The 23,409-nt window shown below is 40.2% G+C and overlaps 2 protein-coding genes and 6 non-coding genes across 10 annotated transcripts in view; 1 reads left to right on the plus strand and 7 right to left on the minus strand.

The window, feature by feature from the left end:
* The window catches only part of macrod1 (MACRO domain containing 1), a 110,153-nt gene extending 103,151 nt beyond the window's left edge, over positions 1-7,002 (minus strand). Inside the window, exons 1-3 of one of the 2 annotated variants that reach the window (XM_022760297.1) lie at positions 6,388-7,002; positions 5,328-5,426; positions 3,935-4,042 (exon numbers count right to left, since the gene is read on the minus strand). In XM_022760297.1, the coding sequence (XP_022616018.1) occupies positions 3,935-4,042; positions 5,328-5,426; positions 6,388-6,805 (625 nt within the window). In that variant the 5' untranslated portion in view covers positions 6,806-7,002. The remainder of the gene's footprint in view (positions 1-3,934; positions 4,043-5,327; positions 5,427-6,387) is intronic. The other variant, XM_022760296.1, reaches the window with a different exon arrangement.
* Positions 7,003-8,290: 1,288 nt separating this feature from the next.
* Positions 8,291-23,326, plus strand: fermt3 (fermitin family member 3). 2 transcript variants are annotated; one of them, XM_022759851.1, is made up of 15 exons: positions 8,291-8,446; positions 9,824-9,996; positions 11,630-11,863; positions 15,574-15,690; positions 16,151-16,319; positions 16,725-16,827; positions 16,969-17,076; positions 17,693-17,827; positions 18,389-18,435; positions 18,668-18,792; positions 19,325-19,431; positions 19,699-19,920; positions 20,250-20,374; positions 21,165-21,306; positions 22,555-23,326. In XM_022759851.1, the coding sequence occupies exons 2-15, from the start codon at positions 9,873-9,875 to the stop codon at positions 22,732-22,734; spliced, it is 1,938 nt and encodes a 645-aa protein (XP_022615572.1). In that variant the 5' UTR covers positions 8,291-8,446; positions 9,824-9,872; the 3' UTR covers positions 22,735-23,326. The 2 variants fall into 2 exon arrangements, with proteins under 2 accessions (XP_022615572.1, XP_022615573.1); XM_022759852.1 differs by having other exon boundaries at positions 9,872-9,996.
* On the minus strand, positions 10,647-10,718 carry trnaw-cca. Its single transcript has one exon. It is a non-coding gene; the product is annotated as a tRNA-Trp (tRNA).
* On the minus strand, positions 13,597-13,668 carry trnaw-cca. The gene has a single exon. It is a non-coding gene; the product is annotated as a tRNA-Trp (tRNA).
* On the minus strand, positions 13,960-14,031 carry trnaw-cca. The gene has a single exon. It is a non-coding gene; the product is annotated as a tRNA-Trp (tRNA).
* Positions 14,334-14,405, minus strand: trnaw-cca. The gene has a single exon. It is a non-coding gene; the product is annotated as a tRNA-Trp (tRNA).
* trnaw-cca lies at positions 14,708-14,779 on the minus strand. The gene has a single exon. It is a non-coding gene; the product is annotated as a tRNA-Trp (tRNA).
* On the minus strand, positions 15,060-15,131 carry trnaw-cca. The gene has a single exon. It is a non-coding gene; the product is annotated as a tRNA-Trp (tRNA).
* Positions 23,327-23,409: the final 83 nt, after the last annotated feature.

Here is a 23,409-nt window from a genome sequence, read left to right on the forward strand (position 1 = left end):
ACACACACACACACACACACACACACACACACACACACACACACACAGATTCGCAGCAAGCAAAAAATTGTGACGATGACAAGTGGTTCAGCTCTAAAGACTGAGATAGGACCAGAATATTCTTTATCACTTGACGGTGCATGGCTTAATTTTAGGGACAGTTTTTTATAGTCTAGCCTGAAAGATTTATCAGCCTACTCTGTCGCTGCATTTACTCTCACACACTCAGCTCCACTGAAAAAAGGACATTACACAAAAATACTGGGAGGACTTATCAGTCTAGTTTTTAAATCTTTTTCAATTAAATTCCAATTCTATGCAGAGACCAAGGTAGGCCGAAAATAAATGGCATTTAATGTCAGACACGATAAACACTACGGCGACTGAAAGTAAGAGCTGGAATGGAAATAAGGAATAAAACTTTAGCGAGTGAAAATGCAGCTCAGTAGAGCTAAGCAAATTTGCATTTAATCAATTTGAAAAAAGGTTTTAATGCAAAGTTAGTTGCTGAGACGTCGTAATCCACACACACACACACACACACACACACACACACACACACACACACACACACACACTCCAAGAACTCATCACTCCAACGACATTTCATTGTGCAATCCATCTTAATCAGCTAGCCCATCAGAGACAATATATCCTCCCCTCCATCTCTCTCTCCTTCTCCGGACGGAGTGATTGAGGGGTGTAAAGACGAGGATGTTTCTGCCCCCCGCCCCCTCACCAGGACGGCTCTTAAGTGCTTGTGGGTTTTTATGTTTGTAGTGTTTTATAGGAGTGGGCAGGAGCCAGGAGCTGTAAAAGTGTGGAAGGAAGGAGGGAGGGAGGCGGAGGGGGGAGGAGGAGAAGAGGAGGAGAAGGAGGAGGAGTGGAGAGTTACTGTAAATCCAATCTTTATTGAGAGCGACACAAACGACAAACAGCGCGCGCCCAGCCTCCCTGCAACGCCCTGCTTACCTGATCAATGAGTTCTGAGTGAGGAAAGGACAGAAGGAAGGGAGGAAGAAAGAGGGTGGAGCAGCACAAAACCAAGTTTCCACCTGTTAATTCACAGGCCTCCCCGGTGCATCCACATCTGTAGCTACAATATATCCACACAGTGTGTGTGCATCTCTGTATGCGTCCATGTGTGTGTTCTCGTGTCTGCAGTCAATTGCTCACCATCAGCCAGGCCAGGAAGCCCCCCCACCCCCACCCCCCCCAACCTGCCTACCAGTCTGCCAGTATAGCGTATAATTGGCCACAGTTGGCTTCAATTGAATGTTTGCTGCCTTAGGGGCTAACTGATGCTTCAAGGCCTTTCAGAGCAGCCAGAAAAAATCCACAACACTCCCCTCCACATGTCAAAAACCACAGGCACTGGTTTGGCTGCTCTGTAATGCTTAAAGCTTTGCTGTTGGATCTGCAACATGAGAACAGGTTTACGATTAACTTTCTACGGGAAGGTAACTAACTGTCTTGTTTATATTTGTTCTTTTGTCCCTCAATGTCTGTTTGCTGCTGTCTTTATATTTTAACCTCATATCTCTTTAAGAGCGACTGACATCTCTCAAAAGCCTCTTAGTCAATCAGTAAGTTCAGTTAGTCATCGAATGAAAAGGTCAGCCGCTTAGTCAACAAAATGACCATGGAGACAGTCAGCTAGCCAGCCAATCAGTCAGACAGGGAAGGATGATCCGACTCTGCTGCCCAAAACTCCTTTGTGGGTACCCTGTACCTGCTTGTTGCCATGGCAATGCAGTCCGAGATTTAAATACTAGCCTGTGTCCTCTCCCTGCCTCTCTTTTATCTTCTTCTTTTCACTCCTCCAGACTCTGCCCTCGCTTTTTGTCAGCCGGTGTACTGACTCTCACGCTCCGTCTCTCAGTCATGTTTCCTCTGGCACTGTTGTGTTTTTCAGTCTCCCTCCCTCACCTTGCCTCGTCCTCTCTGGTAAATGACACTTTACTAGCTGTTTCCTCTTGTTAATTCCAGGCTACTTTGCATCGTGCGACTCTGTAAAAGCTGTTGTAAAACACACAAACATCCTAAGACAACATCGCCTCTACAGCCACGCAGAGACAAATTACAATTACTTACTGGATATAGACACATAATTACTTCGAGATTTGTAGGCAGATGAATGCATGAATGCTTGCAAGCACACAGACACAAGCAGTAATGTCATAAATGAGAGTCAACGATCAGCATATTCACTGGATGCTGGCACAGCATACACCTGCTGACAGTCAGCTGCCAATAAAAATCTATCATTTTCTGCTAAAGCCTCATCATCAAGCATCATTTAGGCGTGCTGGCCTGCCTCACTCTCTCCTGATGCAGCGCCTGTGCCAAGACACCGATTAAATTTCCCCCAAATGCCCAAACAGCCTTGTGGGAAAAGGTCTTCAGTGAATGAACTGACTTCTGGCTCCATCTAATGGTCAGTAGAAAAACTCTAATCTTACTTGTAGCTGCTGGAAAACAACAATAACTTATCGGAGGAAATGAGTAATATGAGCAAAACATCCATTTAAAAAAAAGTTTGTAACAAGATGATAATAGATAAATTTTCTGTTAAGATTACATGACTCCTTGAATCAAGATGTATTAAGCTTAGACTAACACTGCACATATATTTTATTTATTTATTAATTTATTAGCTTTTTATGGCATATTGGCTATAGGCTTGTCATTGTTATTTACCTCAGTTATGACGGTTATGTTAAAATTACAGTTTGTTAGATGTATTATTTAACTAATCAGTATTACATTGGTTTGTCTATGGAAAGCCCAAAACAAATATCTGGTTTGACTGAATATCTTTGGGATTTGGACCTTTTAGTTCTGAAAACTTGCAATGGTAATTGTTCGCTGTTTTTTGACATTTAACAGACTATAACAATAAACTGATTCGTTGGGAAAAAAATAATCAACAGGTTGACAGATGATTTAAATACTTGTTAGTTGCCACACTAGCCAGTTAATGCAACAAATCAGAGGTTTAGTGTCCCAGAACAAATGACTAGGCAATACTACATAAACAGGACAAAAACAATGTGTTTGGTGTGACCCTTAACAACCCTTAAACTACTACGTCCAAACCATTTATTTTTGCCTGTAGGATAGTAAATTGCATCTGATGTGGTCCCCAAATAAAACTATGACCAGTTTCTGCCTTCACAAAACACCAGCAGCTATGACTAGATTTAACCTATGGAGTTGGTGTGGGTCTTTAAAAGTCACATCAGTTTAACTATCATATTTTATATTGTTCCATTTCAAAGGAGTCTGTCAATAATCTGTTTAGTACTGAGACTTCACATAAACACCAGCTCTGCTTTCGTGTTGCTTAGCCTTCTTCTGATTTTTCCAAGGAGCCAGTCAGCAGTCCATTTGATTCTCAACCATTCTGTTGGTCTTTTGTTCTTCTGTACAGTATGTACATTAGTTTAAAGAAAACTTCACAGTATGTTAGTGACCGTACAAAAGCTTGCAGCTGTCCCTCCCACACACTGAGAAAACATCATACCAACCATCACAGCACAAACCGCCCTCATAGGTGCTTTGTGCTAAATTTATGTACAGTACATGCACATCACTGCACAAACGGACTGGAGGCTGCGCTCAGTTTAGCACCAAGCTTTTAAATCCCTAATCCTTTCTCATATTTCCAACTGGATGGCTTTCTTCCTCATTTTGTTCTTGTGCGTGAGTCTCTTTTTTTCCCTGCTGAATACTATTAACTTTGTTGCAAACAGATTAAATAAATGAAATAAAATTATGCTTTATGTGATTTTTCATTTTATCTTATCAGGAGGAGGAAATGGATCGCTAGTGACCATGTTAGATGACTGAAAACAAACACTCACTCATTTACACACACACACACACACACACACACACACACACACACACACACACACACACACACACATACCTGCATTAACAATGGCATCAATCTCCAGCTTGGTGATGTCACCGGTGTAGACAGAAATCTTCTGGTCCAACTTTTCATTCCTCTGATATTGGCTTGGCTCAGAACCACCTGATAATGAGAGACACACACAAATCTTGTTCCTTTGTGGTGTTGTTTATATATTTTTTTTGTTTTCGTTTTTTTAAATCCCTTAAAATATAAGCGCAGGAATTTCAGGAAGCGCACCGAAAATGACAGCACTTAACATTGTTGCTCACATTGAGAGGAAAAAAAATGTCACAGTGCTCATAAATGTCAAAACAAACGTGTTCTAACATTGTAACATTGTGTTATTAGCGGCTTCGTAACGCAGATCTGTGCCTGCACGGTTTGTGTGCCACTGGTCTCGATCAGCAGTTGCTCTCCTAAAATGGACATCACCACACACACACACACACACACACACACACACACACACACACACACACACACACAAAGTTGTCCAGATCTTTTCCACACACAACAGCGACACAGTCACCCTCACAGTGTCTCTTACATGCACGCACACTTTCTTGCTAATTTCTCTTTTGACCAGTGAACTTTCAGTGGCTTTCTTTCTTTCTTTCTTTCTTTCTTTCACACAAACACACACACACACACACAGTACAGTACAGTACAGTACAATCAGCTCATCTCAAGGTATATGTCTTGTTGTTTTTTTATTCCTATTAACATAATACAACAGTAAATATTCTTACATTAGTAGCATCTAAAGATTTATGGTTGAAAATATAGAAAAAATGTTCTTGGTTTATGGGTGAGCAGTGTTAAAAAGAACATGTAATAGCAAAATTTAGCCAAACTAACATTCACATAATAATAGCTGTCATCACAGCAGTTTGGGTGACAATATTATGATACTTCTACTAGTGAAAAGAATTTACGCTGCATGACTGGTCTAGTCTAGACATCCATTTCAAACGGGATTCAACACCAGGTTTATAGATCCAAGTATAAATCTGAGATGTAAACTTATTATCTTTGTTCACTGTTTTGAAGAGGGAATGGCCGCAGACTGAGCTCCAATGATTTTATTTTATCACTGGTATGTTGCTCTTTTTTCAAGAAATTTTTGTTCACCAGCAATGTTTGCAACCCTGACTGCAGAAATTAGTAGAAAGACTAAAGAAATTGATAAAGTCAATATTATTTCACAGCTGATTCCAGTATAAAATGTAGTGCATCAGAAACTTACATACAGTATATGCAATTAAAGTTCTTTGATGCAATGTGGCCAAATGCCTGATAACACTAGTATACATGTCTTCACATCCCTAGCGGAAAGTCTCACCACCACAACCAACCAACCCTGAATGAACTTGACAGTGACTTTGACTGATGTTGGGTGTCTGACCTGCAGTGGGAGTCCACACCGGGATGTTGTCTAGTGAAACAAAGTCAGATGTCCTGTAGTACTGACGCCTGTCTTTCACTGACAGAGACAGCAAGAAGTCTGAGGGAGACAATGGAGAAAGAGACCAGACAGTAAATAATGTGTCAGATGTAAATTAGATATTTTGTTAAATATTTATTTGCGATAAAGAACAGAGAAATATGGTACTTATTGCATACCAGACTAAAGAAAAGCCTAAGAAAGAATAGGACAAAAAAACTCATGCATCAACATCTAATCATCAGCGAAATCCCAACAAAGTGCAGTGTAATGTGAGATTCAAGTACCTCAAAAGTATTCGTATTCCAGTTTGTTCAAGTACAGATTTATCTTATGAAGATAGCAAAATACTAAAAGTGATAAGCTTCTGTATATCATATCACTGAATAAATTGTTTGATTTCTCCATTTCATATTTTTTCTTCATAAGCTTATATGTAATATCAAAAATATGATTCAGGGCCAAAGTGGTGATGAATATAAATTAAAATGATAAATTAATTACTTAGTCCAGTGACTATGATTTCTGAATACTGCATAACTCATTTAAGTTAAAACTTTAGTTTTTCAAAGTCAATAAATTGCTTGCTTTTCTTCATTTTGTATTATTCTTAAAATAATATCTATTGGTTTTCAATAGTCAATAATCAATTAAAATGATCATTAGTTGCATTCACTGACATTGACTTACATTGTGTTTAACATATATTGTGTATATTGTTTTTTGGCAAACTAGCTCTACTTTGATATTGGAGACAAAATATCAATAGTAATTTTACTTTTTCGTGTCTCATGTTTGTGTGTACTGACCTCTGAGATGTGATAATTTTTTGTATTATCATCATCCATTTTAAAAGCATGGATTGCTAGCTTAAGTCTTGTGACAACTGACAGGTAACTAGGGCTACATAAACCAGTGACAGCTGGACAGGTGTTTTGCTCATGTGACAACACTGCACCTTGCACGTGAGTAGTAAGTTAACATAAAACCAGAAACTTCGCGAGTTTGCTTGCAGTCTCACCCTTGGTCTCCTTCCAGTCTCCCTTAGCGGAGTTCAGGTCAACTTTGTGGGCCATGGCGGCCAGGGTCCCGGTGTGGAGAGACTGGACAAGCGCGACTGTACTCACTCCAAGGGCTGTACCGAGGGCGATCTTGCCCAGCCAGCCTCTCCTCTCCCGGGATGAGGAGGAACCGTTCACCTGACTGTACTCCCGAAGTGCTATTGTTGTTGAAAACTTCTCGCCTCGGCGGGTAGCATTAATATGGCCGCGGAGAAGACTTGTTGCTGGCTTCCCTATCGGCCGGGGGCTTCCAGGAACTACAATGTGTTTGAACTTGACACTGGCTCTCTGGAAGTCAGCACAAACACGGGACAGAGGGCCGGTGGTGCGGGGGAGGGCTCTAACATATGAAAATAGAGCTGACATTTGTAATGCCATTACACCGGAGGGGCTAACGGTTCGTGTTACTGAAGCTTTCCAGAGATTAATGTCGGCCACACTTGTTAGATTTCGTTTTCGGTAGGAGCACACCTCACTTGATATGATGGACGTCTGACAGCGAGCGCCCGTGTACCATTTTCGTTTTGGACGTTAACGTGTGGAACGTACCATTTGGAGGGGGTGCCAGTTGCCTGTCGCTAACCGACTAACTTTAAAAAGTGTTAATGTGGTGTCTAGTGCCGGTATTTATGCGCCAATGTTATTATCAATGAAATCCGTATACGACAAATTCGACAAGCGTTGCCATTTTTTTCTACAATTTTACATTGAGCGTAAACCCTGACGGGAGAGACCAAGCCAACGACCACAAGCTTAGGCCTCCTTCAAGAACCACGCAAAAATTGAAATTACGGCGTGACCGACTAAAAAGTGATAAATACAATTCCTGTGCCGAGAAAAAAAAGTTTCTTAAACGTTATGTGAATTTGAGACATGCCTTGGAGTTTTAATTCCAAGGTAAATTACAGTATATTTCTCGTGAAGGAGGCAAGACTATTACAGGAAAATATATTTATATAATATATGTATATACTCTACAAGTTTTTAGGCATTTACACATGCTTACACAACAACACAATCTTCTTAATGGGTTGCACATATAATCTTGTCGTAGGATAGAGTTGTATAGTTGTCTCCTCATCATAGAGGATGGTTAACTGTGTTATCCTAATCAACATAGACTGTAAAAAAAAAAGGCCCCTGAATGCAACATTATTCTATAGCCGCTAATATAAATTTTGTCGCCCCCTAGTGGATTGTATAATTGAGTACCAGAAAAGTTTGTCCATGTTTGTAGTTGTTTAAAGGTAGGGTTATTTTCCCCCGAACAGTAAACTGTGATGACATCATAATAATCTGGATTTGCTACATAGAAAATGTACATGAGGCCACCTATGATTTTGAGTTTTATTTAAACTTAAGTGTTATCAGGCTATAGCAGTACATTAAACCTTTCAGTTTTAGAAGCAATTTAGCAAGTTAGTGACTCACATTTTTAAGACTTTGCCTCATCAGGCTTTACTCTTCTTTGCAATTTATACTTAAACAAAACCAACAACTGCTGTCGCTACAATGTAGAAAACCATAAAAACTATAATCAGTAATACACACCCTAAAACTACACATTGCTGATCTTGAAAAACACAATATATGATGACTAATCTGCCATGAGCTGTGTGTGTGTGCTTGCTATTTTGAAGAACAGGGAGACAAATGGAGGAGAGTGATAATGTGTTTTGTCTGCTCATTTAATATCTCTTGTCTCAGCTCCCACATATGTATGCACATGCACACACACATTGCCTCATATGAGCAACTCAAACTGCCTGTCAGTCAAAAAATTGAGTCCTTTACACATTTCCGCTTGGCGGAAACTGACAAAAAAAAAAAAAGGAACAAGCCTGTCTTGATAGAAGTGACGAAGGCAGCACTGACATTGCTGAGCAGACCACAACCCGCCCAAATCGAGAAGGGCAACTGCTGCACAAAACTTTTGCAGAAACTTCTTCAGCGATCTGACAGAGGCACACAGGTTCCCCCAATTAAATTTCTCAAAACCTTGGACAGAGGAGACTGAAGGTATTGTCTTTGAAAGTATATGTGTGTGTGTGTGTGTGTGTGTGTGTGTGTGTGTGCGTGTGTGGGGGGGGGTGGGGGGGGGGCAGAGAGAAAGTTAGGACAAGGTATGTATTTGTAAGGCTTCTGTATTAAAAATTCAGATCTGGGGTCATTTATTAGGTCACATCACTCTATAAAATATAATGTAAGAGGTTAACTGGTGACGGATCAGAGCTTACATTTAGACATATACAGATAAAGAAACTTTACACCTCCAAAAGAGGCGAAGAATGGTGTAGTCATGTCATTTATTCATTGTAATGGCATTGTTTGTGATACCAGTCCTTGAAAATACAGTTACATGGTGCACTAACATGTTTAAATTCATAAATATAATAGCTTTAAAATGGGCTTAAATACTTTCAAACACACATAGTAGTTTAGTATATTGGCCCTGTATCAACTTCATGACTTGGGTGGATCAGAAAGCGGAAGTGTGCCTCCATGGTGATAGTTCAAGGCAGAACAGGAAGTGCTCCTCAAACTGGATGTGTCAGAACAAATTCACCCATCCAGTTTGTAAGTGTGTGTCCCTGTTACTCAGTATCATGTGATATTGAATCCTGAAGATTGGCAAGTCATCTATCATCTCTTCGTCTTATTTAATATCTTAAATGGAAAACTGAAGTAGGTTTTGTATTATCAAATCTGTCAAGCTTTGTAGTTCTTGTACAGTTACAACATATGTAACTCACCTTCTCACAGCACTTTTATCCTTCTTGAAAATTAATTATAAATGCATGTGTCAATGATTTTTATGCACGAATATGAAATAAAGCAGAGAGCATTAATATTTAGTGGAACTGAAATTGTCTCTCATATTTTAGGCATGTCATGTTATGATCTTGTTTTACAGAGTTTTAAAATGTTTTCCTCAGGCATTTTAACAATTTATTCACATATAAAAGTGTGTAATTTCTCACTCCTGACATATATAGGACTCTAAAATAATAATGGCCAAAACACCGAGTTTGGCATCAAGAATCATCTGACCATATTTCATGTCAGACCTGAAGATGGTGTGGGCAGTTTAATCAATGTGGTGGAAAAACAAATCATTTAAGTGATTAATTATCAGTCTTGTTCATCTTCTTCTTGTCCTTGACTGTTTTGTCTGAGCTGTCACATATTTCCACTAGACAAAAACACAAAAAAATTGCATTTGTCACACATAATAGATCATTTAAAGAGCAATTGCTGAGCGGCCTTTCATAGTAACTTGTTATCAGTTTGACACTGTTACTAAATCTATCATATCTTTCATTCTCTCACTCTCTCCATCTTTGTCTCTCCTGTTTTCACCTCATCTCCTGGCGTCTGTCTACTCTGCTCTGTCAGACCTGTCTCCTTCATTTCTGTCTCTCTTTCTTCCTCTCTTTCTCCCAGTATGGCGGCGTGGGACCTGTCAGTCATAGTGGAGGACCTGGGGTCTGACGCTCCACCTGTCACCCTCAGCGTGACCTCTGACCTCCACGTCGGAGGGGTCATTCTCAAGCTGGTGGAAAAGACACGTAGGTCACTGTCTGCCTCTGTTTGTCTCAGTCTTTCTCTCTGACACAGACTAAAAATAGTTTGATTATTTGCATGGACATATGTGGTGTTTTTGGTTTTAGTGTGGTCTTCTCTTCCTCCACTTCTTCCAGTAATCATAAAAAATGTCATAATTAGACACAAAACGTATGTTCCACCACCCCGTTGGTAAATGTGATTGAAAAAAACATAAAACAGCATATTAATCAGATTTTTCAAGGTTTCTCCAGCTCTATATTCAGAATATCCACTCGACCTGCACTATATAGCAAGGGGTCTATCTTTGGTCTGTATTTCCTTTCCTGTTATTTTTCTGTTTTCATTTCTATACTTTATTTGGTTATCGTATATGATTTAGTCTTTAATTGCATTGTTTGTTGCCTACATGTGCCTCACTGTTTTTGTGATTTATGTGAAGCGGCTGCTGACAAGACAAGCAATGCATTTCACAGTGACATTCAAAAATATGTGTTTACTTCTCTACATCATCTTTAATTGGCAGTATGATTCTCTAAATGTCGTTTTATTTGTTAGTTGAATTATTTCATTGTCCATTTATTCAGAAGTCACTTCACGTTGAAGAGTCTGTTTCTTCCATAACTACTAAAACGGCGTGATGACGCAGAATAAATGACCCTGACGTGATTTGAACACGCAACCTTCTGATCTGGAGTCAGACGCGCTACCGTTGCGCCACAGAGTCTTAGGTGTCCGAGAAAGCGGACAGGGAGTACATAATACTGCTGTGGTGACTTGTTTACTGTAATGTTATAAGCGGCCATGTAATGTAGTAATGATCGCTTACAATAAACATTACTGAAAAAATAAAACACATTACTAAGTAACGTTTTCACGGAAAGGAAAGGGTGTTGTTGTCAATGCATACAGTATACACTTAGTGGACACTATTCCTACATCTGAACAATCTATTGCAATCCAATACACCTCGACCATGATTTGTATGAAAAAGCCTATGTGAAGTTTTTGCTGACTACTTGTTGAATATAATGCAATCCAGTGCAACAACAACAAGTACAACTCTCACCTTTATGACTGTCAAGCAAAACAACATTTCTAAGCTTCATAAAGGTAGTAATAATGGCAGAATGTTGTTTTGGATTGTATTGCAGTAGATTGTAGTCTACCTAATAAAATGAACAGTGAGTGTGTGCATCCACAGAAGCTTTATTATTCAGTAAAGCTACACAGAATTGATACCACATAAATGATTCAAGGATTCAAGTAAGAAAACTATGCATGAAAAAGGAGATAAATTGACAATGATATATTTGAACACACAGCCTTCTGAGCTTGAGTGAGTCAGATGTGTTGAATTATGCCACAGGGTCTCTGAACTCAATCATTAATCTGGTGAACACTTTTGGAAAGAAGTAAACTGATGACTTTTAGTTGCCACTTTAGTGGTCAAGAGAATAATTTATGTTCACATGACCAGTGATTCAGAAGCATAACAAATTATAAATTCACCACATGGCTTTTGTTCTGTGATTATAGAAGTCAACTACAGGTTTCACACATCACTGCTTTAAATGAATGAATGTTAACTCTGTTTTGGTTTTTTAGTGACATCTGTTTTGTGTCCGTCCTCTGCAGAGATCAAGCGTGACTGGTCAGACCATGCACTGTGGTGGGATCAGAAGCAGCAGTGGCTGCTTCGGACAGCCTGGAGTCTGGAGAAATATGGCATCCACGCCGATGCCCGGCTGCTGTACATGCCCCAGCACAAGCCACTGAAGCTGGGTCTGCCCAATGGCATGACCCTGAGGCTCCATGCCTGCTTCTCCAGCCCTGTCTTCCAGACCGTGATGGGCATCTGCAGAATGCTAAGTAAGCCTTTCTTTCTTTCTTTCTTTCTTTCTTTCTTTCTTTCTTTCTTTCTTTCTTTCTTTCTTTTTCTTTCTTTCTGCCTCTCTTCATCCTTAAGGCATTAGAACTGAAAAAAAGTATACTTACAGAAAATCATTACTTAAAACTGTAATGAATTGTTTTAAAAAGATGCATTAACTTGATTTTTCAAATCAAACAGTGGGTTTTAAATTTCTTTTCCTCTCACAGTATGAATTCCTTCAGTTCCTTTTCTTACCTCTCCCTCGCAGTCATCTTGCTGCTTGTAAGAACTCACACTGTAATAGCTGTTCACAACCTAATTATTCTTCAAGATGTGTAAAAGTGTCTCATTAATATGTTGCAGTCTAATTGGATGTACCAACACACACACACACACACACACGTACACACACACACACACTACTGCCAGAAAAGAAGACCTTCGCCATCTGCTTCATGCTTTCATTCAGTCTAATTTTGGCACTTCTTGGTCTCAATTCCTCACCAGAAATCCCCAGGAGGTGACAGCAGACTGGAAAGGTTTTGAAAAGCAGCAGGCAGAGGGGAAATAATAAAATCTGTCGAAAAGCAGCTTAGAGGGAGCAGAGGTATAGATTAAGAAAGCTCTGATTTGTATCAAATTTACCATGCAGCAGGTAGATCAAACATGAAGAGAAGGAACAGAAACACAGATAAACCTCTGTTAAATCCCATTATGGATCAAAACAAAGGAGCCACTTCTACTGAAGGGCAGATTAAAACAGAAGCTTTTAACGATACTTGCTACTTAAAAACAAAAAACTGTTGATTCCATTTGGAAAGTGAATAATTCCATTAGCCTGTTATTCACAGTGGATTTATATACTGTGTATTCCAGGGTTTTCAGTCTAACAGGAAGCTCATTACTGGCAGAGGCAACCTTACAGAATAGAGACTGTTCCCTTTGGTGATTATGTGTCTCTCTGATACATGCAAAGTACTCACTGAGTACAGTAAATAGACGCAAGAGACTGACATTAGTGCATTCTACTGTAACTTCTTACAATAATCACTAATACCTAACAGCTATAATTAAGGAATAAATCAAAATCAGTTTGGTATGCAGATAAATAAAGGTTTGTGACATATTGCTGGTCAGCACTGTTAATAACCATCTGAATGAAAGTCACATATAATAAAAGTTTTGATGTGAATCCACAAACTCATTAAGATGTCACAGGTGCACAAGGTTGTATAGTACATGTTTTAAAGAGACTGTTTTCTTCTAAACATGGATTAGTGTTTCTTCTGCTCTGGTGTCAAATGCAAAGGAAACAACTTGACTTCAGGTACCATCACCTTCCATATGCACTTGAACTGTAAATTACTTGACCCTAACATGATTTGAACACACAACCTTCTTATCTGGAGACAGATGCGCTACCGTAGCGCCACAGAGTCTGCTACCACAGCTTAAGTGGTCAACAGATCATCAGATGAACCAAGCACCAGTATGTGTTAAATTGAGGTTTTCTACAGCAGTCTAGTTGACTTTGATGTGATATGACCATATAACCTTCAGATAGGGAGTCATCCCCACTACCATTACTCCACAGAGTATCTTCAGAGCTTTCCAACGATCCACTAAACCAATGAAAAACTAAAGGCCAGGGTTTCATGACCTTAATCTGCAAAGGACACAAGTCCATTATATACACTAGGAGCTTTCTTACATTCTCAAAGAGCAGAAGAGCTGACCCTGACGTGATTTGAACACGCAACCTTCTGATCTGGAGTCAGACGCGCTACCGTTGCGCCACAGAGTCTGCGTTCACTGGCCAACTGCTCAACAGATCAGCAGATGAACCAAGCCCTGGTAGATGATAAATGAAGGTTTTCTACATATTGAAAAGCAGCCTAGTTGACCTTAATGTGATATGAACAGGCAACCTTCAGCTAGGGAGTCAGCCCCACTACCGTTACCCCACAGGGTATCTTCGGGGCTTTCCAAAGATCCAGTAAACCGAACCCGGGATTTTGATGAACTTCATCTGCAAAGGAGACAAGTGCATTATATATACTATGAGGTTCGTTATGTACTCAGGGAGCAGAAGAATTGACCCTGACGTGATTTGAACACGCAACCTTCTGATCTGGAGTCAGACGCGCTACCGTTGCGCCACAGAGTCTGCCTTCAGGGGCCAACTGGTCAATAGATCACCTGATGAACCAAGCCCCGGTTGGCATTAAATGGAGGTTTTCTACACATTGAAAAGCAGTCTAGTTGACCTTGATGTGATATGAACATATAACCTTCAGATAGGGACTCAGCCCCACTACCGTTACTCCACAGAGTATCTTCAGAGCTTTCCAATTATCCACTAAACCAATGGAAAACGAAACACCAAGGTTTCATGACTTTCATCTGCAAAGGAGGCAAGCCCATTAAATACACTAGTAGCTTCCTTACATTCTCAAAGAGCAGAAGAGCTGACCCTGACATGATTTGAACACGCAACCTTCTGATCTGGAGTCAGACACGCTACCGTTGCGCCACAGAGTCTGCCTTCAGAGGCCAACTGGTCAATAGATCACCTGATGAACCAAGCCCCGGTTGGCATTAAATGGAGGTTTTCTACACATTGAAAAGCAGTCTAGTTGACCTTGATGTGATATGAACATATAACCTTCAGATAGGGACTCAGCCCCACTACCGTTACTCCACAGAGTATCTTCAGAGCTTTCCAATTATCCACTAAACCAATGAAAAACTAAACGCCAGGGTTTCATGACCTTAATCTGCAAAGGACACAAGTCCATTAAATACATTAGGAGCTTCCTTACATTCTCAAAGAGCAGAAGAACTGACCCTGACGTGATTTGAACACGCAACCTTCTGATCTGGAGTCAGACGCGCTACCGTTGCGCCACAGAGTCTGCTTTCACTGTCCAACTGCTCAACAGATAAGGTGATGAACCAAGCTCCAGTCAGTGATAAATGGAGGTATTCTACACATTGAAAAGCAGCCTAGTTGACCTTGATGTGATATGAACATGCAACCTTCAGATAGTGAGTCAGCCTCACTACCATTAACTCACAGGGTATCTTCGGGTCTTTCCAAAGATGCACACTTGGGATTTTGATAAACTTCATCTGCAAAGGAGACAAGTCCATTATATATTATATATACCTTATGTACTCAGAGCGCAGAAGAATTGACCCTGACGTGATTTGAACACGCAACCTTCTGATCTGGAGTCAGACGCGCTACCGTTGCGCCACAGAGTCTGCTTTCAGTGGCCAACTGCTCAACAGATCAGCTGATGAACCAAGCCCTGGTTGGTGTTAAATGGTGGTTTTCTAGAAATTTAAAAGCAGTCCATTTGAGCTTGATGTGATATGACAAATCAAACACTGGTGCAGGGGGTTTAAATTGATACTGATTCTTTTAATTGTCGGGAGGAGAGTTTGACTTTGATGATCTTCATCTGCTAAGGATACTAGTACATTATATGCACTAGAAGGTTCCTAATACACCAACAGCAGAACACTTGAGTTTGACATGATTCGAATATACAACCATCTGATCTGGGGTCAGACACCCTACCATTGTGTCACAGAGTATCTTTGGGCCCTTTCACAGAGCCATGATCCAGTTTGGAGTAAACATTTACCAAAAAAATCTAAATCTCTAGCATTTACATCCATGCCCTCTTTTTTACGTCTGCAGACATCCGTCGCCCTGAGGAGCTCTCCCTCCTTCGGCCCTTAGAGGAGAAAAAGAAGAAGAAAGATAAAGACTCAACAGAGGAGATCTACGACCTGACCGAGGTGCCCCTCTCCTCGGGTACACTCATCACACTCCCTTCACTCTCCAGGCCCCAAATTCACACATATTATAAGCGGTGTGTCTTAGCAAAAATATTTAGAAGCAAATGAGGTGGTAACAATAATCACTGAAAAATCTTGCTGTTGTAGCATCTGTTTTGCCTCTGAGAAAGGATTATGGTATTTTGTATAGTTGTCTTCAAAAGGCTTTATACACACAGAAAGTCTTATGTGGTCTATCTGAAAATTATCCAGAAGTAAACCTGAGGGACAGTGGAGAAGATTAATCATAGAGTCTTAAGCACACCTAACAGCAGTCTTCATCTGACAGCCATGACTGTTTTCTTAAGCAGCTACTGTGGATTTTAGAGCAGAAATGGAGACATTTATTACAGAGGCCAGACTTTTATTTTGATGTCTGTGAAGTTAACTCCCTGTAAAATTTAAATATAACTCTCTTACTCCCTCTTCTCTTACAGTGTCCCGGCCCTGTCTGTATAACGGCATGCCAGCTCACTTTGCTGACTCACCTCAGATGGAGACCATATACAAGATGCTGTCAGTTACTCAGCCTCCCCCCGCCCCAGAAGTCATAGCCAAGCAGTACCGTCCAGCCAGTGTGGTGGACAAGGCCCACATCAATGGCAGGTATGCCTTTACACATACATGCATGCTAAAAGTTTAGTGTATTAAAAAAGTGTATTAAAAAACATGACAATGAGAAACTGTTGATTAACATAATTATAATTAGTAATTCACAAATGGAACAGAAGTCAAATGGAAGATATATCTATAAATATATTTATTTAGGTTACAGAGTTTGAATATAAACGTACATATAACTTGTTAATTTATTTAGTTTTTTGGGTGTTGTTTTGTGCTAGTTTGTGATGTCATACTTACTCACAACATGTGTTATCTAAATGTAATCTCTCTGATTTCTGTGGGAACATCAAGACAGTAAAAAAATAGTTCTGAGGCACTGTGGTAGTTTTCTTCCACTTGTGAGTATATGTTTGAGAAAATACAGACTTATTCTCTTTTTTTCCTCAGGTGGTTGGACTCATCCCGTAGTCTTATGCAGCAGGGCATCCAAGAAAATGACCGACTCTGGCTTCGCTTCAAATACTTTTCCTTCTATGACATAGAACCCAAGGTGTGTGTGTGTGTGTCTGTGTGTGTCTGTGTGTGTGTGTGTACATGTTATGTTAACAGATAGAGTATGTGTATGTTTTTGTATCTGTATTTCTCAGTCCTTCCCTTCTTTGACCTCCACCCTTCCTCTCTGGCCCTGCAGTACGATGTTGTGCGTCTGACCCAGCTGTATGAACAGGCTCGCTGGGCCATCCTGCTGGAGGACATCGACTGCACAGAGGAGGAGATGATGCTGTTTGGTGCTCTGCAGGTAGAAAACACTACTGCTGAAGGGGAAATAAGTGCATCACGTTGGAGACATCACGTTAAAAATACTCTACAGGAAGAGGACGATAACCTCATGAAACTCTTAAATATCACATACTACAGGAAAAGTTTCACTATTTATATACAAATATGGTCAAATACATCTAATGAAGATACCAGTCAGTCAGAAACCAACTGTGAGCAGAGTCTGCCTTCACATTTTGTCAATAAATTACACTTTCAGTAATATACATTGTTTGATAAAATAATACATGAAAACTTCTAATTTGATAACACAACCATAAAAACTGGACCAAACAGTCATTCAAAGAAGGATAGGAAAGCATCTGTCTGCTGATTTGAATAATACATATTATATCTGTGTTTTATTTTTATTTTTTTGTTTAGTTTTTTGCTTTAAGGTTACAATTATGTCACAATTAAAATCCCACTCAGTGGATTCAAAATGGACTTGAAGACTGTTCTAATTTACGGTTACAATCTTTAGTATCCAGATGAAACACGTAGTAACAACACACAGTTTGAGTTATTTTCTCCTTTAACATCTCATATAAGGTTAAAAGTTTGTCACTCTCCTCTCTTAATTCAAACTCATGTAGTACCACATCAGTAAGGTTTCTCAGTCGGAGCCCCAGATGATGAGTTCCAGTGCAGCCATGGACGACTTGGAGTCAGCCCTGCAGTCCCTGGAAGTCAAGATGGAGGGAGAGAGCAGCTCCGCATCCGAGATGCTGGTCAGACATATTGGTTTAACTTGTATGTCAGCTACTGATACGCTTGACTCAGCTGTTTAACTTTATCATGGCTGAAGTAGTTGACAGTAGCGGCAAGCTTTAGGTCAACACAAATGGTGAAAAAGAAATGGGAGAAATGGCAACTGGTTTTTTGATAGCTCAAATGTTTAAAACAGCTTGGTGTCAGTGATAAGAGAAATTGTCAATAAAGGTTACATGAAATGTTACAGCACATGAGGGCCTTCTAAAACTATTTATTCATTTGTGTTAAAACATCAGCTGCAATTACATCATTTAAGATGTTATATTTTTGCAGTCAGAGGGTTCATGATTAGCAGTTACCTTGCTTATCATCATGCATTTCACTTTCCTACCTCGAAAACTAGAACAGAAAATCTCAGTTCAGTTTTGTGTGATGTATAAATTTATATAGGATTTTGCATAGAAAGAACAGTAGATACTCAAGAAAATTCTCTGTTGCTGCTTCCCTGAAACAAGATGGTGAAAAGGGGAGCTAATTTATAAATTGAAAGGTCTTTGTCTTTGTTGTCTATCATCCAGGAAAACATGACTGCACCAGAGCTCAACGACTATCTGAAGATATTCAGGTGAGATTCATTTTCCAGTCACTCAGTCCTCTCAGGTACTAATAAAATTCTTTCTTTATAACCATATAAAAATATATAAACATCTGCTATATGATAGATATTTAATCCATTGACTAGGAAAGCAGCAGTTTTCTGAAACTTTCTATTTTCTACCATATATGAGGAGGAAACGTCTTGATAAAAACGATCAAAGTGTTCTGGTGAAACTGAGCTATGTGACTGTATGTTTCAGGCCAAAGAGATTGACACTGAAGGGATACAAGCAGTACTGGTTTAAGTTCCAGGATACCTCAATCTCTTATTTCAAGAGCAAAGAGGAGAGCATTGGAGAGCCGATTCAGCAGATAAACCTCAAAGGTACTTATTATATTGTTGTACTTTCCATCATTTTGATATTTCCCTGCTATGTCACCAATGATATACTCAGTTATCAATAGAACCTTAAGTATAAATGAATTAGTAGCCAATGAAATAGCAGTCATTGCTTAGCAACATGTTTATTCAGATCTGTGTAATATCACTGCTGAAAGATTACTACATACTACAGTATAAAGTAATGCTAATGAGAAAACGCACCTACACACACACACCCAGAGAGAGAGAGAGAGAGAGAGACATTTATGATAAAGAGTCAAAGTCAGAGACAGAGTCTAAAAACAAATTTCAGGGCTTGAACTTTAACAAAGAAGAATATCAACACTAATGTAGATGACAACACAGAAGATTAACTGTAAGTGTGACTCAGGCATGGGCCATGTACTCAAGATGTCATGGAAGTCTGATTCAGTGCTCATATCGCTTATCTATCTGTTCCCATCGTATCTCTGTCTAACCGATAAATGTCACATTTCAGTATTAAATGTTGCTTTGATATCCATCTCACACACAGGATGTGAAGTGGCTCCAGACGTTAACATGGCCGCACAGAAGTTCCTTATCAGACTCCTGATACCAGCACCTGAGGGCATGAACGAGGTTTATCTGCGCTGTGAAAACGTGAGGCCACACACACCCACATACACCCACACCCACACACACACCCCACACACACACACACACACACACACACACACACACACACACACACACACACCTGTCTCCCCTCATTTCTGTATGTGACATCCTGTCATTTCCACCACCTCTCTCTGAATACCTCTGGCTTTGTCCCACTATCTCACATCTCTGACCACAGTCCCATCACTCTCTCACGCTTTCTCTCTCTGTCTTTCGACCTGCCCTGTGTCTTTGTCTCTCACCCACCAGGAGCAGCAATATGCTCAGTGGATGGCGGCATGTCGGTTGGCCTCCAAAGGCAAGAGCCTCGCAGACAGCAGTTACCAGAGTGAAATACAGAGCATCCACTCCTTCCTGGCAATGCAAAAGACCAACTCCAGTTCCCATGGCAACGTACCTGCCAACGATGAAAGCATCAATACTCACAGTCTGGTATCGCCACGCTACCATAAGAAGTACAAACCCAAACAGGTACAGGAGCCACAGAAGAGGAGGAATTTGTACACAGACACACAAAAAAAGATCAGAATACTAGATGTGACATCTCATATCTACAGCAGAGCACAGGACTACTGGATCACACCAGTCTCTCATTTATTGAGCCTTTATATTGTGTATGACATCTAACAATGTGCAAAATTCCAATGGAAATGAATTTAATCATTCAACATCAACAGTACAGTGATTTTGAACAATTGAGCTGACTGAATAGTTCTGCAGCTGAAACCCTTACCCAGTTTGTGCTCAAGGCAACCAACATAAAATTAGATCTGATCTTTACCCTGTGCCTGTTCCTCCAGCTGACCCCTCGTATTCTGGACGCGTACCAGAACGTGGCTCAGCTGTCACTGACGGATGCAGTGACGCGCTTCCTGCAGATCTGGCAGGCCCTGCCTGACTTTGGCCTCTCATACATCGTTGTCAGGTTAAGTTTAAAGTTTAATTTAAATGTTTTCAGAATTCATTGAATGCCAGTTAGCATCGATTTAAGCCCTAATTTTCACAACATGAAAGGTGGGAAAACTAGACAAAAGTCACATATAGTGTAACTGGGTTAAAAAAAACATTTACTCATACACAGCATAAATATTGAGATTGTATTGAGAGTCTTTTCAGATCAGATCTCACTAGCAGCTGTAATTTAAGAAAATGCAAATTTTCATTCAAGACTAAAAAACAAATCTATCTAAAAGGCAAAAATTGGGATTTTTTAAGATAAGTTCTGGTCCACAGTTGCTATCTGCTAGACACAATTCTGCAGATGAATTTCTGATATAGTGCTCCTTTGGGAAACTTTCTGAAACAAATCTGCTGTGTGTCGGCAGTCCCTGCTCCTGAAGTAGCAGTGCTGTAAATATGAGTGTTGATAAGAGTAGAAAACATAGGAAAACAAGTGGTATCCAATTCAGCTAGCATTCAACTCAGTTAGGTCTCACAATTTTGGAGGGTTAAAGAGTTGCTTTTGTCAGGATTTTGAAATACATGGCCCAGCAGAAAGCCCAGGAACTGTCCATCCAGAGAGAGCACAGGAAGGCTGACACACACAAGAAGATGACTGAGTTTTAAGCTGAGTTCTCTCAAACACTTGGTGGATAAAGGGAAGTGCTGCTTGCCTGAAATGAACTTTTGTCCTTTGCCTGTTGTCAGTTACTTGCTCCACTGCATTTTAAGGCATTTTAAGCTGAAAGACATTGAAAGACGTTTTTGACCAACAGGTTCAAAGGTAGCCGAAAAGACGAGGTACTGGGCATCGCTCCAAACCGCCTGATCCGCATCGACCTGGGGGTGGGTGATGTGGTCAAGACCTGGCGCTACAACAACATGAAGCAGTGGAACGTCAACTGGGACATACGACAGGTCAGACTCATTCTGTAATCAGGCTTCTGTAAGGGAGGACAGTTTGCATGATATATTTGTTGCTCTATTAGCTCAAGAAAAGTTCCCACGTGTCTAGTATTCACAAAATCTTATGTCACTATGCTGTTGTGATGACTTAACCCAAGGTCAAAACTGGTCAATTTGACTCAATTAAGACTTTGAAAACTTACAAACCAGGTATGACTTCGGCTACACACAAAAAATGCCTCAATGAATGCTGGCATCATCGGCCATAAAACTTCTGAAATGGGAGTAAAGGGAATGTAATGTAAAGTAATGGGAAGTAAAGTGACCTCATTAACACCAGGACTCCAGACTGAGATCTGTGTGTGTGAGTTCAAATTTCACGTGATCACATTCGTGTACGTGTATGATCATCAGGCTGTTTTGGTGCCCTTCCAGCACCGGTGCTGTATCATGCTGTTGTGTTTGAAAGTAGTGCTTTTTCCTCTACTCCACTGGCTCAGTTGTTCTCTCCCTACCCGCACTCCCCCTGCCTGCACTTTCATCATCAGTGCACGTGTCTCCATGTTCCAAAGATTAAGCTGTCTATGCGGGTCAGGGTTTTTTAATACCTGCACCCACCAGGCCCGTTATGAGAGCCAATACACACCACCCAAAAATATGCATTAATCAACCACCCAAACTCAACCTGACCCGCAAACGGCCTAATGTATTATAAACCAGAGGGGCACACAGATAATGCAGACCTCCACCAAGCCCAATGTCAATCAACATAGACCAGACTTCAGAGAAAAAAATTCAAACTCATAGTAATTTAATGGGTTCTACCTTGGCCCATGCCCCATCCCTCAACCAAATTCAGTACAAATCAGTTCAGTACTTTTTTCATAATCCTGCTGACAAATACAGGTGAAAACATACCCTCCTTGGCGGAGTTAATTATGGTCTTGGGTGCATTGAAATATATGATAGATATAAATTACGCTATCATTCGATGATGCAGATTATTAACAACCATGACATAAGGTGGACCTTCCCCCTATGGTGTGTGTGTGTTTGAGAGAAAGGGACAGAGAGAGGGGGAGAGAAGGTGAATAGCCTATAACAAAAGCCTATTGCATCAACATCGTATTTTGTAGCTGTGTGCAATTTCACCAGCGTAAAATGTTTTCAACCCTTATAGTATGCATTTATCTTAAAATAATTTACTTCACTTCTGTGTGTGTGTGTGTGTGTGTGTGTGTGTGTTTCTAACCCCTCCAGATGGCCATTGAATTTGAAGGCAATGTCAACATTGCTTTTAGCTGTGTGACTGCAGACTGCAAAATTGTTCACGAGTTTATTGGAGGCTACATTTTCATGTCGACACGCAGTCGTGAGAGGAGTGACACGCTCAATGAGGAACTCTTCCACAAGCTGACTGGTGGCCATGAAGCTCTCTAAGACAGATGCCCACATCAGATCTTAACATGATTTATTGTTGCATTCAGGCAACCATTAATGGTCAGAACAGTATAAGGGTTAAAATAAGATAATCTGCTTGTGTGTACATGTATAAACCCACCTTGTCAATCCACTTAAGTTCTTATCTAGCCTTTGTTCCACACACACACTGTTTATCGTAAGATACATCAGAGGTTGGAAGACTTTAAATATTCAGACAGTTCAAGACTCCAGTGGTCCTCGTGTTGACTTCCAGTTTCCTCCAGGATGGACTGCTGCTGGGCCAAACTGCTGGTCATCTGGTTCAAGCATCAGCAGGACTAAATTAAACTCATGGAAATGTAAAACCACTTGGATAAGCCAGCAGCTACTTTTCTTTCCATCTGTACAGAATTATAATCAGAATTGTTCAGGATGCAAAGCCTTACTTTGTGTAGAGCTATAGTCTTACTGTCACTTAGACTTCTGTTAGAAATGAATAACACATTACAGGAGCCACATTATTATTAAAGCTAGGAATTAAAAACATTGATGATATAATGCATGCCAATATAAAATGTTTACCATTAACTAAATAAATATAGCAAATTTTCATTCTCTGTTGTCTTCACTCCTTGTCGTTGTGACATATGGTGATAACTTCTGTTGTTTCTTACACAGGAAGCTTCAAACCAA

This window comes from Seriola dumerili, unplaced genomic scaffold (assembly GCF_002260705.1).
Source record: "Seriola dumerili isolate Sdu_G_001 unplaced genomic scaffold, Sdu_1.0 BDQW01000331.1, whole genome shotgun sequence".
Classification (NCBI taxonomy): Eukaryota; Metazoa; Chordata; class Actinopteri; order Carangiformes; family Carangidae; genus Seriola; species Seriola dumerili.

Coding starts and splice junctions, on each gene's coding strand:
- fermt3 (XM_022759851.1), top strand. CDS start 9,873: ATGGCGGCGTGGGACCTGTCAGTCATAGTGGAGGACCTGGGGTCTGAC. Junction 9,997..11,629: donor CAAGCTGGTGGAAAAGACAC/GTAGGTCACTGT, acceptor CGTCCTCTGCAG/AGATCAAGCGTGACTGGTCA. Junction 17,077..17,692: donor TGCTGTTTGGTGCTCTGCAG/GTAGAAAACACT, acceptor AAACTCATGTAG/TACCACATCAGTAAGGTTTC.